The sequence below is a fragment of the Mauremys reevesii genome, linkage group 22 (genome assembly GCF_016161935.1).
Source record: "Mauremys reevesii isolate NIE-2019 linkage group 22, ASM1616193v1, whole genome shotgun sequence".
Classification (NCBI taxonomy): Eukaryota; Metazoa; Chordata; order Testudines; family Geoemydidae; genus Mauremys; species Mauremys reevesii.
In genome coordinates this window covers 21,014,870-21,033,571 of record NC_052644.1, presented here as the reverse complement: position 1 = coordinate 21,033,571, position 18,702 = coordinate 21,014,870, and the positions used below count along the sequence as shown (strand labels likewise).

Below are 18,702 nucleotides of genomic sequence, written 5' to 3'. Positions count from 1 at the left end.
TCGCAGGGCTGGGATTCTGGGTGGGGGGAACTCTGGGATCTGGGAGAGAATCTCTGCCCCGGGGGCCCCTGGATCTGTCCATGGCTGGGGCCGGCTGGGGAGGCTGGGGCTGGGTGGGTGTCTGGGTCTGGCTCTCACAGCCTGTCTCCTGTGTGCAGATCCCGGCTTACCCAGACCCAACATCTCTCTGAGCCCCACTGGGGTCATGGCCCCAGGGGCAGACGTCACCATCCGGTGTGAGGGGCAGCGCCGGGACGTGAGGTTCTTCCTGCACAAGGCTGGAGACCAGGACCCGCAGCGACACATGGACCCTGCTGGGGATGGGGCCGAGTTCCGCATCCCCAGCGTGGGCCGGGAGCACGAAGGGAGCTACAGCTGCAGCTTCCGGCCCCGGTCAGAGCCCTTCGTCTCCTCGCCGCCCAGCGACCTAGTGCAGCTGGTGGTAGCAGGTGAGGGGCCCGGCTTGTCTTCCCCACTCCCAGCCAGACCCTCGCGGGACGCTCCATGCTGCTAGGACGCACGGAGCCAGGCTGTGCCGTAAGCCCTGACCCCGCAGAGGGGACGCCCGGCTGGGGAGTGGGGACGGAGTCACTGGGGGGGTTCCCCAGCCAGGGGGGAGCAGCAGCCCTGGAGGCTACTTTAACGCTGTCCCCAGTTTGTATGAACCGTGAGTTGCTATTTAATCCCGTGATCTCAACTCCTCTGTTCTCCAGCGCCCGCCCCAGGCAGTGCCCCGGCCGGGGCTGAATGAGGCAGGGGCTGCAGGAGAATCAGTGGTTTGGTGGACACGGTGCTGGGCTGGGACCCAGGAGATCTGGACCAGCTCCTGGAGCAGCCACAGACTCTGTGTGATGGGAGCACGTCTTGGTTTCCAAAAGTGTCCTTCATGGTGGGGGGGCCTCAATGTTCAGGGATCTCAGGCTGAACACCCACAAACCAAGACGTCCACAGTTAGTGGAGACCTCTGCAAACGCTGGCCTCAATAGCGCTGGATCCCTTGTGTTGGGAGACCATGTAGGGCCCCCGCCATGATCCGGACCCTGTTGTGCCAGGCGCTGCCTAAACACAGAGTGAAGAGAGAGTCCCTGCCCCTGGGAGCTCAGTGAGGAAAGTGAATCTGTCTGTGCCTCAGTTTCCCGCTCTGTAGAATGGGAGGCTGACTCCCTTCTTGTGTGCGGCTCGGGGCCTGTGGTGCTGGGCGGTGCCGGGCACCAGAGACCAGCCCGTGAGTCGCTCTGTGCTCGGGGGGCTGGATGCAGTGAATGAGGCAGGGGCCACACACGGCATATGAGGGTCTCAAGCATTAGGGAGCTGCGGCTCAGTGTCTGTGGGGCTGGGAGCCCAGCTCGCAGGGCTGGGATTCTGGGTGGGGGGAACTCTTGGATCTGGGATTGTCTCTTCCCTGGGGGCCCTGGATCTGTCCGTGGCTGGAGCTGGGCGAGGAGGCTGGGGCTGGGTGGATGCCTGGGTCTGGCTCTCACAGCCTGTCTCCTGTGCGCAGATCCCACCTTACCCAGACCCTCCATCTCTCTGAGCCCCACTGGGGTCACCACCCCAGGGGCAGACGTCACCATCCGGTGTCAGGGGCAGCGCAGGGACGTGAGGTTCTTCCTGCACAAGGCTGGAGACCTGAACCCGCAGCAACACATGGACACTGCTGGGAACGTGTCCGAGTTCCGCATCCTCATCGTGGGCCGGCAGCACGGAGGGAACTACAGCTGCAGCTACCGGCTCCGGTCAGAGCCCTTCATCTCCTCGCTGCCCAGTGACCCCGTGCAGCTTGTGGTAGCAGGTGAGGGGCCCGGCTCCACGTCCCGGCTCCCAGCCAGACCCTTGTGGGGGGTTCCATGCTGCTAGGAGGCTCCCAGCCAGGCTGTGCCCTAAGCCCTGGGCCCAGCAGAGGGGACCCCCGGCCGGGGAGCGGGGACGACGTGGGTGGGGGGTGTAATAGTCCAGGGAAAGCTCTGCCTTCCCTGGCTGGAGCCGCTGCCGAGGGACCCTGGGCTGTGGTTGGCCAGCAGGCCGGGGCCAGGGGCTGGGGTCACCCGGGCTGGCTGGCGCTGCTGGGGCTGCTTGGCATGGCATGACTGGGGCTCGGGTTGGTTGGGTGGCTGTGGCTGACTCGGGACTGGGCTGGGGCTGGCCAGCCGGCCGGGGGCTGGGGTTGGTCAGCCGGGGACTAGGGTCGCTCAGGCCAGCTGACATGACTGGGGCTGGCCAGGCTGGGGCTGGGCTCAGTCGGCTGGCAGGGCTGGGGCTCAGGTCGGTTGTTTGGCTGCAGCTGACCCGGGATTGGTGCTGTGCCGAGGGTCCTCTGGCGGTGGGGGTGGGGGGCTGTCTCGTGGTTCCGGCCTGCCTGGGGGTTCTCCGGCCGGGGGAGGGGGTGGCGAGGGGCACTCAGGGCTCCTGCCACTAGAAGCGGGGCCTTGTGCAGTGTGTGTGTGTGTGGTGGGGCTGCAGGGCCAGCTTCCCGGAAAGGGGGGTCCACCCACCGCCCATGGCGGATGGAGTCACTGGGGGCAGCAGCAGGCACTGGAGATTGCGGGCGGGGGCACCCCTGTCCCCGGGGGAGCTGCGGAGCAGGGGGCCTTTCCCAGGGGGACACTCCCCATCTTGGGGGACACCCAGAGAGCTAGGAGCCCAGGAACTGCTCAGCCGGCCCTCCCCACTCCTCTGGAAACCCAGTACTCAGTCGGGAGCTGTTCTGGGGAAGGGTGGGTGGCTGGGTCGTCGTGTCGGCCCCTCCCTGCCTTGGGTCTGCATCTCACGGCCTGTCTGCTTCCCACTGCAGAGCCCAGCTACCCCAAACCCAGCATCTCTGGGATCCCCAGCGAGGGGGTTTCCTTGGGGGGATCAGTGAGCATCTGGTGTAAGGGGCAGCACCAGGTCGTGCAGTTCGTGCTGAATAAAGATGGACGCCATGTCCAAAGTGTGGATGCGAACTCACAGACTCTGTTTCTCATCAACATCGTGAGCCGGGAGGATGGCGGGAACTACAGCTGCTCCTATCGCAGCAGATTGGAGCCGTTCAAGATGTCAGATCCCAGCGACCCCGTGGAGCTGGTGGTGAGAGGTGAGGGGCCCGGCTCAACGTCCCCGTTCTCAGCCCCACCCCCAGCCAGACCCTCACGGGGACTCGGTGCCAATGGGACACTCAGAGCCAGGCTCTGCCCTGAGCCCTGACCCCGCAGAGGGGACGCCCGGCCGGGGAGCAGGGACGGAGTCACTGGGGGGTTCCCCAGCCAGGGGGGAGCAGCAGCCCTGGAGGCTACTTTAACGCTGTCCCCAGTCTGTATGAACCATGAGTTGCTATTTAATCCTGTGATCCCATCCCCTCTGTTCTCCAGCGCCCGCCCCAGGCAGTGCCCTGGCTGGGGCTGAATGAGGCAGGGGCTGCAGGAGAATCAGTGGTTTGGTGGACACGGCGCTGGGCTGGGACCCAGGAGATCTGGACCAGCTCCTGGAGCAGCCACAGACTCTGTGTGATGGGAGCACATCTTGGTTTCCAAAAGTGTCCTTCATGGTGGGGGAGCCTCAATGTTCAGGGATCTCAGGCTGAACACCCACAAACCGAGACACCCACAGTCAGTGGAGACCTCTGCAAACCCTGGCCTCAATCGCACTGGATCCCTTGTGCTGGGGGAGCATGTAGGGCCCCTGCTATGATCAGGGCCCTGTTGTGCCAGGCGCTGCATAAACACAGAGTGAAGAGAGAGTCCCTGCCCCTGGGAGCTCAGTGAGGAAAGTGAATCTGTCTGTGCCTCAGTTTCCTGCTCTGTAGAATGGGAGGCTGACTCCCTTCTTGTGTGCGGCTCGGGGCCTGTGGTGCCGGGCACCAGAGACCAGCCCGTGAGTCGCTCTGTGCTTGGGGGGCTGGATGCAGTGAACGAGGCAGGGGCCACACATGGGTATATGAGGATCCCAAGCACTAGGGAGCCACGGCTCAGTGTCTGTGGGGCTGGGAGCCCAGCTCGCAGGGCCTGGATTCTGGGTGGGGGGAACTCTGGGATCTGGGAGAGAATCTCTGCCCCGGGGGCCCCTGGATCTGTCCATGGCTGGGGCCGGCTGGGGAGGCTGGGGCTGGGTGGGTGCCTGGGTCTGGCTCTCACAGCCTGTCTCCTGTGCGCAGATCCCAGCTTACCCAGACCCTCCATCTCCCTGAGCCCCACTGGGGTCACCGCCCCAGGGGCAGACGTCACCATCCGGTGTGAGGGGCAGCGCCGGGACGTGAGGTTCTTCCTGCACAAGGCTGGAGACCAGAACCTGCAGCGACACATGGACCCTGCTGGGGACGGGGCCGAGTTCCGCATCCCCAGCGTGGGCCGGCAGCACGGAGGGAGCTACAGCTGCAGCTACCGGCGCCCATCAGAGCCCTTCGTCTCTTCGCAGCCCAGCGACCCCGTGCAGCTGGTGGTAGCAGGTGTGGGGCCTGGCTTGGCTTCCCCACTCCCAGCCAGATCCTCGCGGGACGCTCCATGCTGCTAGGACGCACGGAGCCAGGCTGTGCCCTAAGCCCTGACCCCGCAGAGGAGACGCCCGGCTGGGGAGTGGGGACGGAGTCACTGGGGGGTTCTCCAGCCAGGGGGGAGCAGCAGCCCTGGAGGCTACTTTAACGCTGTCCCCAGTTTGTATGAACTGTGAGTTGCTATTTAATCCCGTGATCCCAACCCCTCTGTTCTCCAGTGCCCGCCCCAGGCAGTGCCCCGGCTGGGGCTGAATGAGGCAGGGGCTGCAGGAGAATCAGTGGTTTGGTGGACACAGTGCTGGGCTGGGACCCAGGAGATCTGGCCCAGCTCCTGGAGCAGCCACAGACTCTGTGTGACGGGAGCACGTCTTGGTTTCCAAAAGTGTCCTTCATGGTGGGGGGGCCTCAGTGTTCAGGGATCTCAGGCTGAACACCCACAAACCGAGACACCCACAGTTAGTGGAGAACTCTGCAAACGCTGGCCTCAATAGCGCTGGATCCCTTGTGTTGGGAGACCATGTAGGCCCCCGCCATGATCAGGACCCTGTTGTGCCAGGCGCTGCCTAAACACAGAGTGGAGAGAGTCCCTGACCCTGGGAGCTCAGTGAGGAAAGTGAATTTGTCTGTGCCTCAGTTTCCCGCTCTGTAGAATGGGAGGCTGACTCCCTTCTTCTGTGCGGCTCGGGGCCTGTGGTGCTGGGCGGTGCTGGGCACCAGAGACCAGCCCGTGAGTCGCTCTGTGCTCAGGGGGCTGGATGCAGTGAATGAGGCAGGGGCCACACACGGCATATGAGGGTCTCAAGCATTAGGGAGCTGCGGCTCAGCGTCTGTGGGGCTGGGAGCCCAGCTCGCAGGGCTGGGATTCTGGGTGGGGGGAACTCTTGGATCTGGGATTGTCTCTTCCCTGGGGGCCCTGGATCTGTCCGTGGCTGGAGCTGGGCGAGGAGGCTGGGGCTGGGTGGATGCCTGGGTCTGGCTCTCACAGCCTGTCTCCTGTGCGCAGATCCCACCTTACCCAGACCCTCCATCTCTCTGAGCCCCACTGGGGTCACTGCCCCAGGGGGAGACGTCACCATCCGGTGTGAGGGGCAGCGCCGGGACGTGAGGTTCTTCCTGCACAAGGCTGGAGACCTGAACCCACAGCAACAGATGGACACTGCTGGGAACGTGTCCGAGTTCCGCATCCTCAGCGTGGGCCATCAGCACGGAGGGAGCTACAGCTGCAGCTACCGGCCCCGGTCAGAGCCCTTCATCTCCTCGCTGCCCGGCGACCCTGTGCAGCTTGTGGTAGCAGGTGAGGGGCCCGGCTCCACCTCCCGGCTCCCAGCCAGACCCTTGTGGGGGGTTCCATGCTGCTAGGAGGCTCCCAGCCAGGCTGTGCCCTAAGCCCTGGGCCCAGCAGAGGGGACCCCCGGCCGGGGAGCGGGGACGACGTGGGTGGGGGGTATAATAGTCCAGGGAAAGCTCTGCCTTCCCTGGCTGGAGCCGCTGCCGAGGGACGCTGGGCTGTGGTTGGCCAGCAGGCCGGGGCCAGGGGCTGGGGTCACCCGGGCTGGCTAGCGCCACTGGGGCTGCTTGGCATGGCATGACTGGGGCTCGGGTTGGTTGGGTGGCTGTGGCTGACTCGGGACTGGGCTGGGGCTGGCCAGGCAGCCGGGGGCTGGGGTTGGTCAGCCGGGGACTAGGGTCGCTCAGGCCAGCTGACATGACTGGGGCTGGCCAGGCTGGGGCTGGGCTCAGTCGGCTGGCAGGGCTGGGGCTCAGGTCGGTTGTTTGGCTGCAGCTGACCCGGGACTGGGGCTGTGCCGAGGGTCCTCTGGCGGTGGGGGTGGGGGGCTGTCTCGTGGTTCCGGCCTGCCTGGGGGTTCTCCGTCCGGGGGAGGGGGTGGCGAGGGGCACTCAGGGCTCCTGCCACTAGAAGCGGGGCCTTGTGCAGTGTGTGTGTGTGTGGTGGGGCTGCAGGGCCAGCTTCCCGGAAAGGGGGGTCCACCCACCGCCCATGGCGGATGGAGTCACTGGGGGGAGCAGCAGGCACTGGAGATTGAGGGAGGGGGGATCCCTGTCCCCGGGGGAGCTGCGGAGCAGGGGGCCTTTCCCAGGGGGACACTCCCCATCTTGGGGGACACCCAGAGAGCTAGGAGCCCAGGAACTGCTCAGCCGGCCCTCCCCACTCCTCTGGAAACCCAGTACTCAGTCGGGAGCTGTTCTGGGGAAGGGTGGGTGGCTGGGTCGTCGTGTCGGCCCCTCCCTGCCTTGGGTCTGCATCTCACGGCCTGTCTGCTTCCCACTGCAGAGCCCAGCTACCCCAAACCCAGCATCTCTGGGATCCCCAGCGAGGGGGTTTCCTTGGGGGGATCCGTGAGCATCTGGTGTAAGGGGCAGCACCAGGTCGTGCAGTTCGTGCTGAATAAAGATGGACGCCATGTCCAAAGTGTGGATGCGAACTCACAGACTCTGTTTCTCATCAACATCGTGAGCCGGGAGGACGGCGGGAACTACAGCTGCTCCTATCGCAGCAGATTGGAGCCGTTCAAGATGTCAGATCCCAGCGACCCCGTGGAGCTGGTGGTGAGAGGTGAGAGGCCCAGCTCGGCGTCCCCGTTCTCAGCCCCACCCCCAGCCAGACCCTCACGGGGACTCGGTGCCAATGGGACACTCAGAGCCAGGCTGTGCCCTGAGCCCTGATCCCGCAGAGGGGACGCCCGGCCGGGGAGCGGGGACGGAGTCACTGGGGGGTTCCCCAGACAGGGGGAAGCAGCAGCCTTGGAGGCTACTTTAACGCTGTCCCGAGTTTGTATGAACCGTGAGTTGCTATTTAATCCCGTGATCTCAACTCCTCTGTTCTCCAGCGCCCGCCCCAGGCAGTGCCCCGGCTGGGGCTGAATGAGGCAGGGGCTGCAGGAGAATCAGTGGTTTGGTGGACACGGCGCTGGGCTGGGACCCAGGAGATCTGGACCTGCTCCTGGAGCAGCCACAGACTCTGTGTGATGGGAGTACGTCTTGGTTTCCAAAAGTGTCCTTCATGGTGGGGGGGCCTCAATGTTCAGGGATCTCAGGCTGAACACCCACAAACCGAGACACCCACAGTTAGTGGAGACCTCTGCAAACGCTGCCTCAATAGCGCTGGATCCCTTGTGCTGGGGGAGCATGTAGGGCCCTCGCCATGATCAGGGCGCCATTGTGCCAGGCGCTGCATAAACACAGAGTCAAGAGACAGTCCCTGCCCCTGGGAGCTCAGTGAGGAGAATGAATCTGTCTGTGCCTCAGTTTCCCGCTCTGTAGAATGGGAGGCTGACTCCCTCCTTGTGTGCGGCTCGGGGCCTGTGGTGCTGGGCGGTGCCGGGCACCAGAGACCAGCCCGTGAGTCGCTCTGTGCTTGGGGGGCTGGATGCAGTGAATGAGGCAGGGGCCACACACGGGCATATGAGGGTATCAAGCACTAGGGAGATGCGGCTCATTGTCTGTGGGGCTGGGAGCCCAGCTCGCAGGGCTGGGATTCTTGGTGGGGGGAACTCTGGGATCTGGGAGAGAATCTCTGCCCCGGGGGCCCCTGGATCTGCCCGTGGCTGGAGCTGGGCGAGGAGGCTGGGGCTGGGTGGGTGCCCGGGTCTGGCTCTCACGGCCTGTCTCCTGTGCGCAGATCCCAGCTTACCCAGACCCTCCATCTCTCTGAGCCCCACTGGGGTCACCGCCCCAGGGGCAGACGTCACCATCCGGTGTGAGGGGCAGCGCCGGGACGTGAGGTTCTTCCTGCACAAGGTGGGAGACCTGAACCCACAGCAACACATGGACCCTGCCGGGAACGTGTCCGAGTTCCGCATCCCCAGTGTGGGTCGGCAGCACGGAGGGAGCTACAGCTGCAGCTACCGGCCCCGGTCAGAGCCCTTTGTCTCCTCCCAGCCCAGTGACACCGTGCAGCTGGTGGTAGCAGGTGAGGGGTCCGGCTCCACGTCCCCGTTCCCAGCCCCACCCCCAGCCAGACCCTCACGGGGACTCGGTGCCAATGGGACACTCAGAGCCAGGCTCTGCCCTGAGCTCTGACCCCGCAGAGGGGACGCCTGGCCGGGGAGTAGGGACGGAGTCACTGGGGGTTCCCCAGCCAAGGGGGAGCAGCAGCCCTGGAGGCTACTTTAACGCTGTCCCCAGTTTGTATAAACCGTGAGTTGCTATTTAATCCCGTGGTCCCAACCCCTCTGTTCTCCAGCGCCCGCCCCAGGCAGTGCCCCGGCTGGGGCTGAATGAGGCAGGGGCTGCAGGAGAATCAGTGGTTTGGTGGACACGGCGCTGGGCTGGGACCCAGAAGATCTGGACCAGCTCCTGGAGCAGCCACAGACTCTGTGTGATGGGAGCACGTCTTGGTTTCCAAAAGTGTCCTTCATGGTGGGGGAGCCTCAATGTTCAGGGATCTCAGGCTGAACACCCACAAACTGAGACACCCACAGTTAGTGGAGACCTCTGCAAACCCTGGCCTCAATAGTGCTGGATCCCTTGTGCTGGGGGAGCATATAGGGCCCTCGCCATGATCAGGGCCCTATTGTGCCAGGAGCTGCATAAACACAGAGTGAAGAGACAGTCCCTGCCCCTGGGAGCTCAGTGAGGACAATGAATCTGTCTGTGCCTCAGTTTCCCGCTGTGATGGAGCAGGGGCTGTCTGTGTGGGGGATGGGAGAGCAGGGACGATTTTAGGTGAGATGCAGGTATTCAGACTGTAACATGAGCTAGGCCTGGGGGAGGGGAGGTGACACCTCTGGCTGGGGCTAGACAAAAGGGAAGGGTGGAGTGAAGTCAGTCTTCGGTTGGGAGCTGGGAGGTGGGTTTTCAGGGGATCCTAGGCTGGGATCCAAGCACCCTGAACCCCCCAGATAGGCCAGATTGAGGGGTCCTGGCTCTGAACACAAGCTGGGCTGTATCCTGTGATCCTGCTGTTCAATAAACCTTCTGTTTTACTGGCTGGCTGAGAGTCACTGTGAGCCCAGGAAGAGGGGTGCAGGGCTGGACTCCCCCACACTCCGTGACAACTGGTGGCAGCAGTGGGATCGACTGCACCCCGTGGACGGCGCTTCCTGCAGTGAATGACTGGGGAGCAGTAAAACGAAGGGGCGATTAACCCCTGGGAGAGTGTGACCAGAGTGCAGGACTTTGCAGTAACAGGGTCCCCCGGGGGATCGCAGCGAGCGGTCCCAGGGGCGGAGGAGTCTGCAGCTCGACCCTGGCAGAGAGGTGGTGACCTGAAGGACTGGCACACTAGGGGTCCCCCTGGAACCCGTGGGGAGCGGCGAACACCCCGGCCTGCGAGCGGCTAGCAGGAAGATGTATTCCCAGAAGCGCAAGTGCGACCTGGTGGAGCTGTGCAAGCAGAGGGGGCTGCGCCATGGGAAGCTCACCAAGGCCCAGCTGATTGCCCGGCTGGAGGAGAGAGATCGCAGGAATGAACCGGTCCCTGTCTCTGAGGGAAGCAACCGGGCAGATGCAGCGCAGGCACCAGTGTCTGCCTCCGCTGGGAGTGGTCAGCCGGCCGCTGAGGGCTCCCCAAGACCCCCCACCCCTAGGCATAGGGGGAGGGGGAGGAGGAGACCAGCTATGGAGGGCACCGTGAGCCCCCCGGCCAGCCAGGAATCATCCCGGCGACGCTCGGCCTCCGTGGAACTCAGGCGGCTGGACTTGGAGAGAGAGATCAAACTGATGGAGATGGAGGACCGGCAGAAGCAACGCGAATTCGAGGAGGCCCAGCGCCAGCAGCAGCGGGAGGAGAAGGAGAAGCAACACGAATTCGAGGAGAGGGAGGAGCAGCGCAGACATGAGCTGGCCATGGCCCAGCTGAGCAACAGTAAGGCCCCGGCTGCGGTGAGTGAGGGGGGGCCCAAGCCTACAAAGAGCTTCGATAAGAACTTCCTGGCCCGGCGTAAGGAGGGGGAGGACATAGACACCTTCCTGACGGCCTTTGAGAATGCCTGCGAGCTGCACCAGGTTAACCCTGCAGACAGGATCCAGTTCCTCACCCCCTTACTGGACTCCACCGCTGTGGAGGTGTACAGCCGAATGAAGGGGGCGGAGGCGGGGGACTACAACCTGTTCAAAGAGGCCCTGCTCCGCGAGTTTGGGCTGACCCCGGAGATATACCGGAAGAGGTTCCGGGGTCAACGTAAGACCCGGGAGGTCACATACCTACAACTGGTCAACCGGGCGCAGGGATATGCCCGCAAGTGGACGGCTGGGGCCCAAACTAAAGAGGACCTGCTTGACCTATTCGTACTGGAGCACCTGTATGAGCAGTGCCCATCCGACCTGAAGCGGTGGTTGATGGACCAGAAGCCGGAGAACCCACAGCAAGCAGGCCGGCTGGCCGACCAATATGTGGACAGTCGGGCAGGGGATGGCGGGGAGGAGTCTCGAGGGAACAGGCCTGCCTCAACGCAGAGAGAGAGTCACCATGGGACCTCCCAGCGGGGCCCTATGGAGAACCCCCACAAAAGGGGAACGTCCAGCGTCAGGTCCACCCGACCCACTCGAGGGGACCCACGAGACATGGGCTGCTTCCACTGTGGCCAGCAAGGCCACATACGGGCCCAATGCCCCAAGTTCAGAGACAGACCGAGCAGACCCAACCCGCAGAGGGTTGACTGGGTAAGGACCCAATCGGAGGAGGGGCAACATGCCCAAGAGAGGGGGGCTGGCAGCGTCCCACCTGGGAAGGAGGGAGGAGGGCCCCAGGCCAGCGCCTCTGGGGGGCTGGATGCTCCGGACACAAGGTTCTGCTACAGGGTGGCCACGGGGCTGCCTCTCCGGAAACAGTGCCTGGTTTCCCTGGAGGTGGATGGGAGGAAGGTCACTGGGTACTGGGACACAGGCGCAGAGGTGACGCTGGCCCGGCCTGAGGTGGTGGCCCCAAATCATATTGTGCCTGATACCTACCTGACCCTGATGGGCGTGAGCGGGACCCCATTCAAGGTGCCCGTGGCGAGGGTGCACCTGAAGTGGGGGGTCAAGGAGGGCCCCAAGGATGTAGGGGTACACCCCCATTTGCCCACAGAGGTGCTAATGGGGGGGGGTCTCAAGGCCTGGCCAGGCAATGTCCGGGGTGCCCTGGTCGTGACCCGTAGTCAGAGTCGGCGCAGGGCACTGTGCCCTGACAACGGGGAAGGTACTCTGCCCGAGGCGCAGGACCCTGACCTGGCGGGGAGGGAACGCCCAGGGACACGGCCCGGAGAGGCTGCGGCCTCAGTCCCAGCCGGTGAGAGAGAGCAGGTCCCCATCCCTGTCCCAGCGGCTGAGTTCCAGGCCGAGGTGCAGAAAGATCCCTCCTTGCAGAAGCCCAGGGACCGGGCTGACCTCAATGCAGCACAGACCATGAGGAGAGGTTGCAAGGAGAGGTTCCTGTGGGAGAAGGGGTTCCTGTACCGAGAATGGGCTTCCCCCGGGGAAGTGGAGTCATAGGAGATTAGGAGGCAGCTGGTGGTTCCCCAGAAGTTTCGTCACAAGCTGCTGTACCTGGCCCATGACATCCCCCTCGCAGGGCACCAGGGAATCCGGCGCACCAGGCAGAGGCTGCTTCAGAACTTTTACTGGCCTGGGGTCTTTACCCATGTCCGGCAGTACTGCCAATCCTGTGACCCCTGCCAGCGGGTGGGGAAGGCCCGGGACAAGGGGAAAGCAGCTCTGAGGCCTTTACCCATCATAGAAGAACCTTTCCAGAAGGTGGCCATGGACATGGTGGGGCCTCTCAGCAAGGCGACCCGGTCAGGGAAAAAATACATCCTGGTGGTGGTAGATTTCGCCACTCGATACCCCGAGGCGGTGGCCTTGTCCTCTATCGAAGCAGACACCGTGGCGGATGCGCTGCTGACCATTTTCAGCCGGGTGGGGTTCCCCCAGGAAGTCTTAACGGACATGGGGTCCAACTTCATGTCGAAGCTGCTCCAGTCCCTGTGGGAGAAATGTGGGGTCCGACCCAGCTGGGCCTCAGCGTACCACCCCCAGACCAACGGGTTGGTGGAGAGGTTCAACGGGACGCTAAAGATGATGCTAAAAACATTCATGCATCAGCACCCACAGGACTTGGACAAGTACTTACATCACCTGCTGTTTGCGTACCGGGAGGTACCCCAGGAGTCAACTGGGTTCTCGCCTTTCGAACTGTTGTATGGAAGGCGGGTAAGGGGGCCCCTGGACCTGATGAGAGACGAATGGGAGGGGAAGGCTGCTCCCGATGGAGAGTCGGTGGTGGAGTATGTCCTGACCTTCCGGGAAAGACTTGCTGAGCTCATGGGCCTGGCCAGGGAGAATCTGGCCCGAGCCCAGAGGAAGCAGAAGGTCTGGTACGACCGCACGGCACGGGCCCGCGCCTTTGCCACCGGGGATCAAGTGATGGTTCTCATCCCCGTGAGGAAAAACAAACTCCAGGCTGCCTGGGAAGGGCCCTTCAAGGTTGTCCAGCAACTGAATGAGGTAAACTATGTGGTGGAGCTGTCGAACCGGGCGCACCACCGCCGGGTGTACCATGTGAATATGATGAAGCCATATTATGACCGGGGGAATATGGTGTTGGCCGTGTGTGGGCATTGGGAGGAGCCGGGGGATGACCCTTTAGTGGATCTATTCCCAGGGACAAAGGCTGGTTTCCCCCTGGAGGCGATTCCCCTCTCTGATCAGCTGGCTCCGGCCCAGCAGGCTGAGATCAGAGGGGTGCTGCATCTGTACCAACAGCTGTTTTCCAACCAACCTGGACGCACTAATTTGACTGTCCACCGGGTGGAGACTGGGTCACATTCCCCTATAAGATGCTCCCCTTTTCGGGTCACCGGGAAAACTGCCCAGGACTTAGAAAGAGAGGTCAGGGACATGCTGGCCTTGGGGGTGATCCAGCCGTCCGCCAGCCCCTGGGCCTCCCCAGTGGTGCTGGTCCCCAAGAAGGACGGGTCGATCCGGTTCTGTGTGGACTATCGAAAGCTCAATGCAATCAATGTATCGGATGCCTACCCCATGCCAAGGCCTGACGAGCTCCTGGACAAGCTGGGAGGTGCTCGGTACCTCACCACCATGGATCTTACCAAAGGCTACTGGCAAGTGCTGCTGGATGCAGATGCCAGGCTGAAATCAGCCTTTATCACCCCTCTGGGGCTCTATGAGTTTCTGACCCTGCCCTTCGGCCTCAAGGGAGCGCTGGCCACCTTCCAGCGCCTGGTGGATCAGCTACTGAGGGGGATGGAGAGTTTTGCTGTGGCGTATATTGACGACATCTGCGTCTTCAGCCAGACCTGGGAGGACCACGTGTCCCCGGTTAGACGAGTGCTGGACCGACTCCGGGAGGCTGGTGGGGATGGCGGAAGTATCTTACCTGGGCCATCGGGTGGGGAGCGGCTGCCTAAAGCCAGAACCAGCCAAGGTGGAGGTGATCAGAGACTGGCCCGCGCCCCAGACCAAAAAGCAGGTCCAGGCCTTTATCGGGATGGCGGGAAGGTTCGTGCCCCACTTTAGCGCCATCGCCGCCCCCCTCACTGAGCTGTGCAAGAAGGGGAAGCCGGACAAGGTGGTCTGGACCGAGCAGTGCCAGGAGGCTCTCCAGGCACTGAAGGAGGCTCTGGTTAGTGGCCCAGTTCTGGCAAACCCAGACTTTGACAAGCCCTTTCTGGTGTTCACTGACGCCTCAGACACGGGCCTGGGGGGTGGTGTTGATGCAGGAGAATGAAAAGGGGGAGAGACACCCCATCGTGTACCTGAGCAAGAAGTTGCTACCCCGGGAGCAGAACTACGCGGCCATCGAGAAGGAATGCCTGGCCATGGTGTGGGCCCTTAAGAAACTGGAGCCATATCTCTTTGGGCGCCACTTCACCCTGTACACCGACCACTCTCCCCTGACCTGGCTGCACCAGATGAAAGGAGCCAACGCCAAGCTCCTGAGGTGGAGCCTGCTCCTGCAGGACTATGACATGGACGTGGTCCATGTGAAGGGAAGTGCCAACCTGATAGCGGACGCGCTGTCCTGGGCAAAGTGACCCCGCTCAGTTCAGTCTCGGAGGGGGGAGAGATGTGGTGGAGTAGGGACTGTCTATGTGGGGGATGGGAGAGCAGGGAGGATGGGAGAGCAGGGAGGATTTTAGGTGAGAGGCAGGTATGCAGACTGTAACATGAGCTAGGCCTGAAGGATACAGGCCCAGCTGGCTTCACAGGGTACATGGGGCCTGAGGTACAGCCCCACACACACCCTGCCCCCACCCCAGTACAGCCCTCTGACATTGGGAGTGAACCCCCGACCACTATTACCCAGAATCCCCTCTGCTCCTGCCCACCCCCCAGCCCCATAGAATGTTCTGCTGTGGGTCCCTGGGTCCTTGAGGGGGAGAGATTGGGGCAGCAGATAACGAATCAGCTGCTCACGGTGCTCACGGCCTGGTGCTGCTTCCCAGGTGGATCGGAACCAAACGCAGCACCGGGTCTGACCCGCCCCATCATCGCCGGGGTGAGCGCAGCGGCCTCCGGCCTCCTCCTCCTCCTCCTCCTCGTGGCCTTCATCTGCTACAGAAGAACCCGAGGAAGTGAGTGCCCCGCCCAGCGAGGGAAGGGTTAAACCCGCTGCTAAGCCGGGCTGGGAAGGGGTCACGGCTTGGATGGGAGACGGGGAAGGAAACCCAGGGGGTGGGGCAGGGGCCAGCAGGGGGCGTCTCCCCTGGCAGGGAGAGCTGGCCCCAAAGCCCCTGGGCAGCACTAGGGGGCGCTGTGCTGCAGGGGGTGGGGCAGGGACTCACAAGGGGGCGCTGGGCAGCAGGGGGCAGGAACCTGTCTCTAGGGTATCCAGGCTCAGCAGCTGGAGGGGGTGGCAAATTTCATCTGTATTGGGCCCCCCATCCCAGCTGCCCTATAGTACACGAGATCCGGGTCGACTCATGGACAATTCTGCTTCATGTCTCTGCAGGGACAGGACCAGCCCCAAGACAGAGCAGGTGAGACCCCAGCTCCGCTCCCCACCCCCGATCTACCTGCCCCAGGACTCCTGGGTTCTGTCCCACCTTGGGGAGGGGAGTGGGGTCTAGTGGTTAGAGCAGGGGAGCTGGGAGCCAGGACACCTGGGTTGCTCCCTGATCTGGGAGGGAAGTGGGGTCTAGTGGTTGGGGAGGGGGGCAGGGGGGTTAGGGAACAGGGTTCAGTATGAGGCAGGATGGGGGGCTCTCTGGGTGTGTTGTGGAATCTCCCTGCGGTTGGGGGGGCTATGACATTTACAAAGGGATTTTCTCTCTTTTAGCACCAGCCCCTTGGGGGTGTTGAAGACCCCGGCTCAGGAAGATCCCGTCTGTGAGTAACACACACGAGCGGTACCAGGGTGGGGCAGGACCCCTGGGGAAGGGAGGGGCTTTTGGTGGCTCCCCTTCCCCTCTAGTTCAGGGCCTGCCTCTGTGTTCCCCCTCCCCCCGCTCCCATCCCAGGCCTGGGGCTTTTGTGTCCCCCCCTTCACTTCTCCATCAGACCAGCCAGTGACCTGCAGGGAATCCCCATCCACTCCTGGCTCCCACCCCCCTGCTCTAACCACTAGACCCCACTCCCTGCCCAGAGCTAGGGTGATGACCCAGGAATCCTGGCTCCGAGTCCCCCCACCATAACCCCCTGGACTCTGCCCCTGTCTCTGTGCCTCAGTTTTCCTCTCTGTAACACGGGGCTAATGACCCTGGCCCATGCTGTGGGGAGGGGGAGGGGTGGCTGTGCTGGGCTCTGAGCCCCCTGGCTGGACAGAGGGGTCGGAGCTGGGTGTGGGGTTCTGCTCTGGGCCGGCCGGGGGTGCAGCTCAGCAGGTGTCTCTGTTCTGCAGACTCCAACATCGACCACGGGAAAGAGATGCAGACCCTGGTAAGTGTCCCCTGTTCCCCCAGGGGGTCTGACCCCCAACCTTGACCTGCATGGGTCCAGCAGCCCCCTCATAGTCCCCCCACACACCTTGCCTGACACACTCAGTGGTTTGGGGTCAGGCTGCTGGGATGGAAATGGGCTTATGGGAACACCAGCTGGGATTGCAGGGGGTGGGTGTGTCCCCCTGTTGCCCCCTGCTGGAGGAGATGGGCCCTGCTCTGTGTGTGTGTGTGTGTGGGGGGGATGTTTGGTGCATGCCACACACACACACACACACACACACACACGAGTGACTCTCTTCCCTCCCACCCCAAGGAGCCTGACTCCGGCACCTACGCCGAGCTGGATGGCCAGACGCTGCAGCCCAGGGTGTACGACATGATCAACATGAGCCAGGGAGTCCCGCAGTGAGAGCCCCCCGCAGCCATGGGGCACCATCCCCCCAGGGGGCGACAGACTCACCCCCTCCAGTGCCAGCTCCAGAGAACTCTGCTTCTAGGGAAGATTTAGGGGGGATGCTGCCCTCTCCCCACTGCAGCCCCATCTCATCAAGCTGCTGTCCCCCTGCCCTGCCCAGACCCACATATGGGAGAAGAGGTGACTCAGCACTGGGAGGGGGAGGGGACACATTAAGGCAGCTTTGATGTTATTTTGCATCCTGTTAACTTCCAGATTTGTAACAAACACAGAACCACAAACCAGCCCCCAACACCCCCGTCCTGGCGCCAGGAGAGTGTGTCACACCTGGGGGAGATGGGATTGCTCTGGGGAGGGGCAGGATGCATAGGCGCTGTCAGGGTTCTCTCCCCACTCTGAACTCTGGGGTGCAGATGTGGGGACCCACATGAAAGACCCCCTAAGTTTATATTCCACCAGCTTAGGTTAAAAAATTCCCCAAGACACAAATTCCTTTCTAGCCTTAGTATCGCGGCCACCACCAAGTGATTTAAACAAACATTCAGGGAGGGGCCACTTGGAGCCCTATTCCCCCCAAAATATCCCCCCAAGCTTCTTCACCCCCTTTCCTGGGGGGAGGCTTGAGAATAATATACCAACCAATAGGTTAACAAAGTGAGCACAGACCAGATCCTTGGGTTTTTAGGACACTAAAAACCAATCCAGTTCTTAAAAGAACTTTATCATAAAGAAAAATAAAATAAAAAGGAAAAGAAGCACCTCTGTACAATCAGGACAGAAGGTAATTTTACAGGGTAATAAAAAGATTTAAAACACAGAGGATTCCCCTCTAGGCTCATTTTCAAAGTTACAAAACAGGAATAAACCTCCCTCTGGGCACAGGGAAAATTTCACAAGCTAAAACAAAAGAGAATCTAACACATTTCCTTGCTGTTACTTACAATTTCTGTAATTTTAGATGTATCATTTCAGTAGGAGCTGGGTTACCTGCTTGGTCCCACTTTTCGTCTCAAGAGGGAACACACACAAGAGAACAAACAAAGCCTCCCCGCCCCCATTTGAAGGTATCTTCCTTCTCTATTGGTCCTTCTGGTCAGGTGCCAGCTAGATTAATTGGCCTGATTAACCCCTTACAGGGAAGTGATTCTGTACCTCTTGCCAAGAGGGATTTTATAGTCCTACATACGTAAAGGCTAAGGTGACCATTTTTTTCAAATTTAAAACCAGGACATTTAAAATAGCTCAGCCAGCATGAGTAATAGTCGCTGTAGTAGAATATAAGTTGAAAAATATTGCGGAGTATGCTTATCTTTTTTTTTCTTTAAGTGAAAGAATACAATAAAATGTACTTCTTTTATTTATATTATATATTATGAAAGTAATTTTGCGAAAAAAACCAAATATTTGATATGGGTAGATTAGTACATAATTGTATACTTATGATTTTGGGATCCAAGTAAAATAGCAGGTTTTAATATGCCTTCTTCCTCAAGCTGCTTCAAATTTTGCCGCACCTGTAACGGCAAGAAAACATTTGCTTTTCTGTCAGCTAATTTTGTTTTTAAGTCACTGTAAATATTGCTAGTTTCTATAATAGAAATCTCCTGTCCTTCTATTTTCAAAATAGCATTGTGGAACATTGATGACACGTTATGCAAAAAGTAAAGCCAAGACTCTGTCTCTGAATTATCAAATAATTTGTGATAATTGTGGGGCTCTTCTCGTTTGAGGCAAAATATGATTTTAAGGCAGGATATATTTGTAGGACGCGCTCAATCGCGGGTCGTAACGCCAACCATCGTGTGGCACTGTATCCCAAGACTTTCTTATATTCGATGTCCACAAATTCACAAAATTCTTTCAATTCATTAACGTGCACTGTATATATATAAAAGTATGAATAAATCTTGGTGATAAAAGTTTGCACATCAATTGGTACACGGTCGGCTGCAGTTTGTATAGCATTGTTCAAAATATGAGCGGCA

The 18,702-nt window shown here is 61.0% G+C and overlaps 1 protein-coding gene across 1 annotated transcript in view; it reads left to right on the top strand.

The window, feature by feature from the left end:
- Positions 1-16,711, top strand: part of LOC120388473 — a 56,866-nt gene extending 40,155 nt beyond the window's left edge. Inside the window, exons 18-28 of the mRNA XM_039510296.1 lie at positions 159-234; positions 346-442; positions 1,621-1,792; positions 2,792-3,073; positions 4,130-4,206; positions 4,249-4,420; positions 5,469-5,759; positions 6,759-7,040; positions 14,869-14,997; positions 16,263-16,300; positions 16,616-16,711. Of these exons, the coding sequence (XP_039366230.1) occupies positions 159-234; positions 346-442; positions 1,621-1,792; positions 2,792-3,073; positions 4,130-4,206; positions 4,249-4,420; positions 5,469-5,759; positions 6,759-7,040; positions 14,869-14,997; positions 16,263-16,300; positions 16,616-16,711 (1,712 nt within the window). The remainder of the gene's footprint in view (positions 1-158; positions 235-345; positions 443-1,620; positions 1,793-2,791; positions 3,074-4,129; positions 4,207-4,248; positions 4,421-5,468; positions 5,760-6,758; positions 7,041-14,868; positions 14,998-16,262; positions 16,301-16,615) is intronic.
- Positions 16,712-18,702: the final 1,991 nt, after the last annotated feature.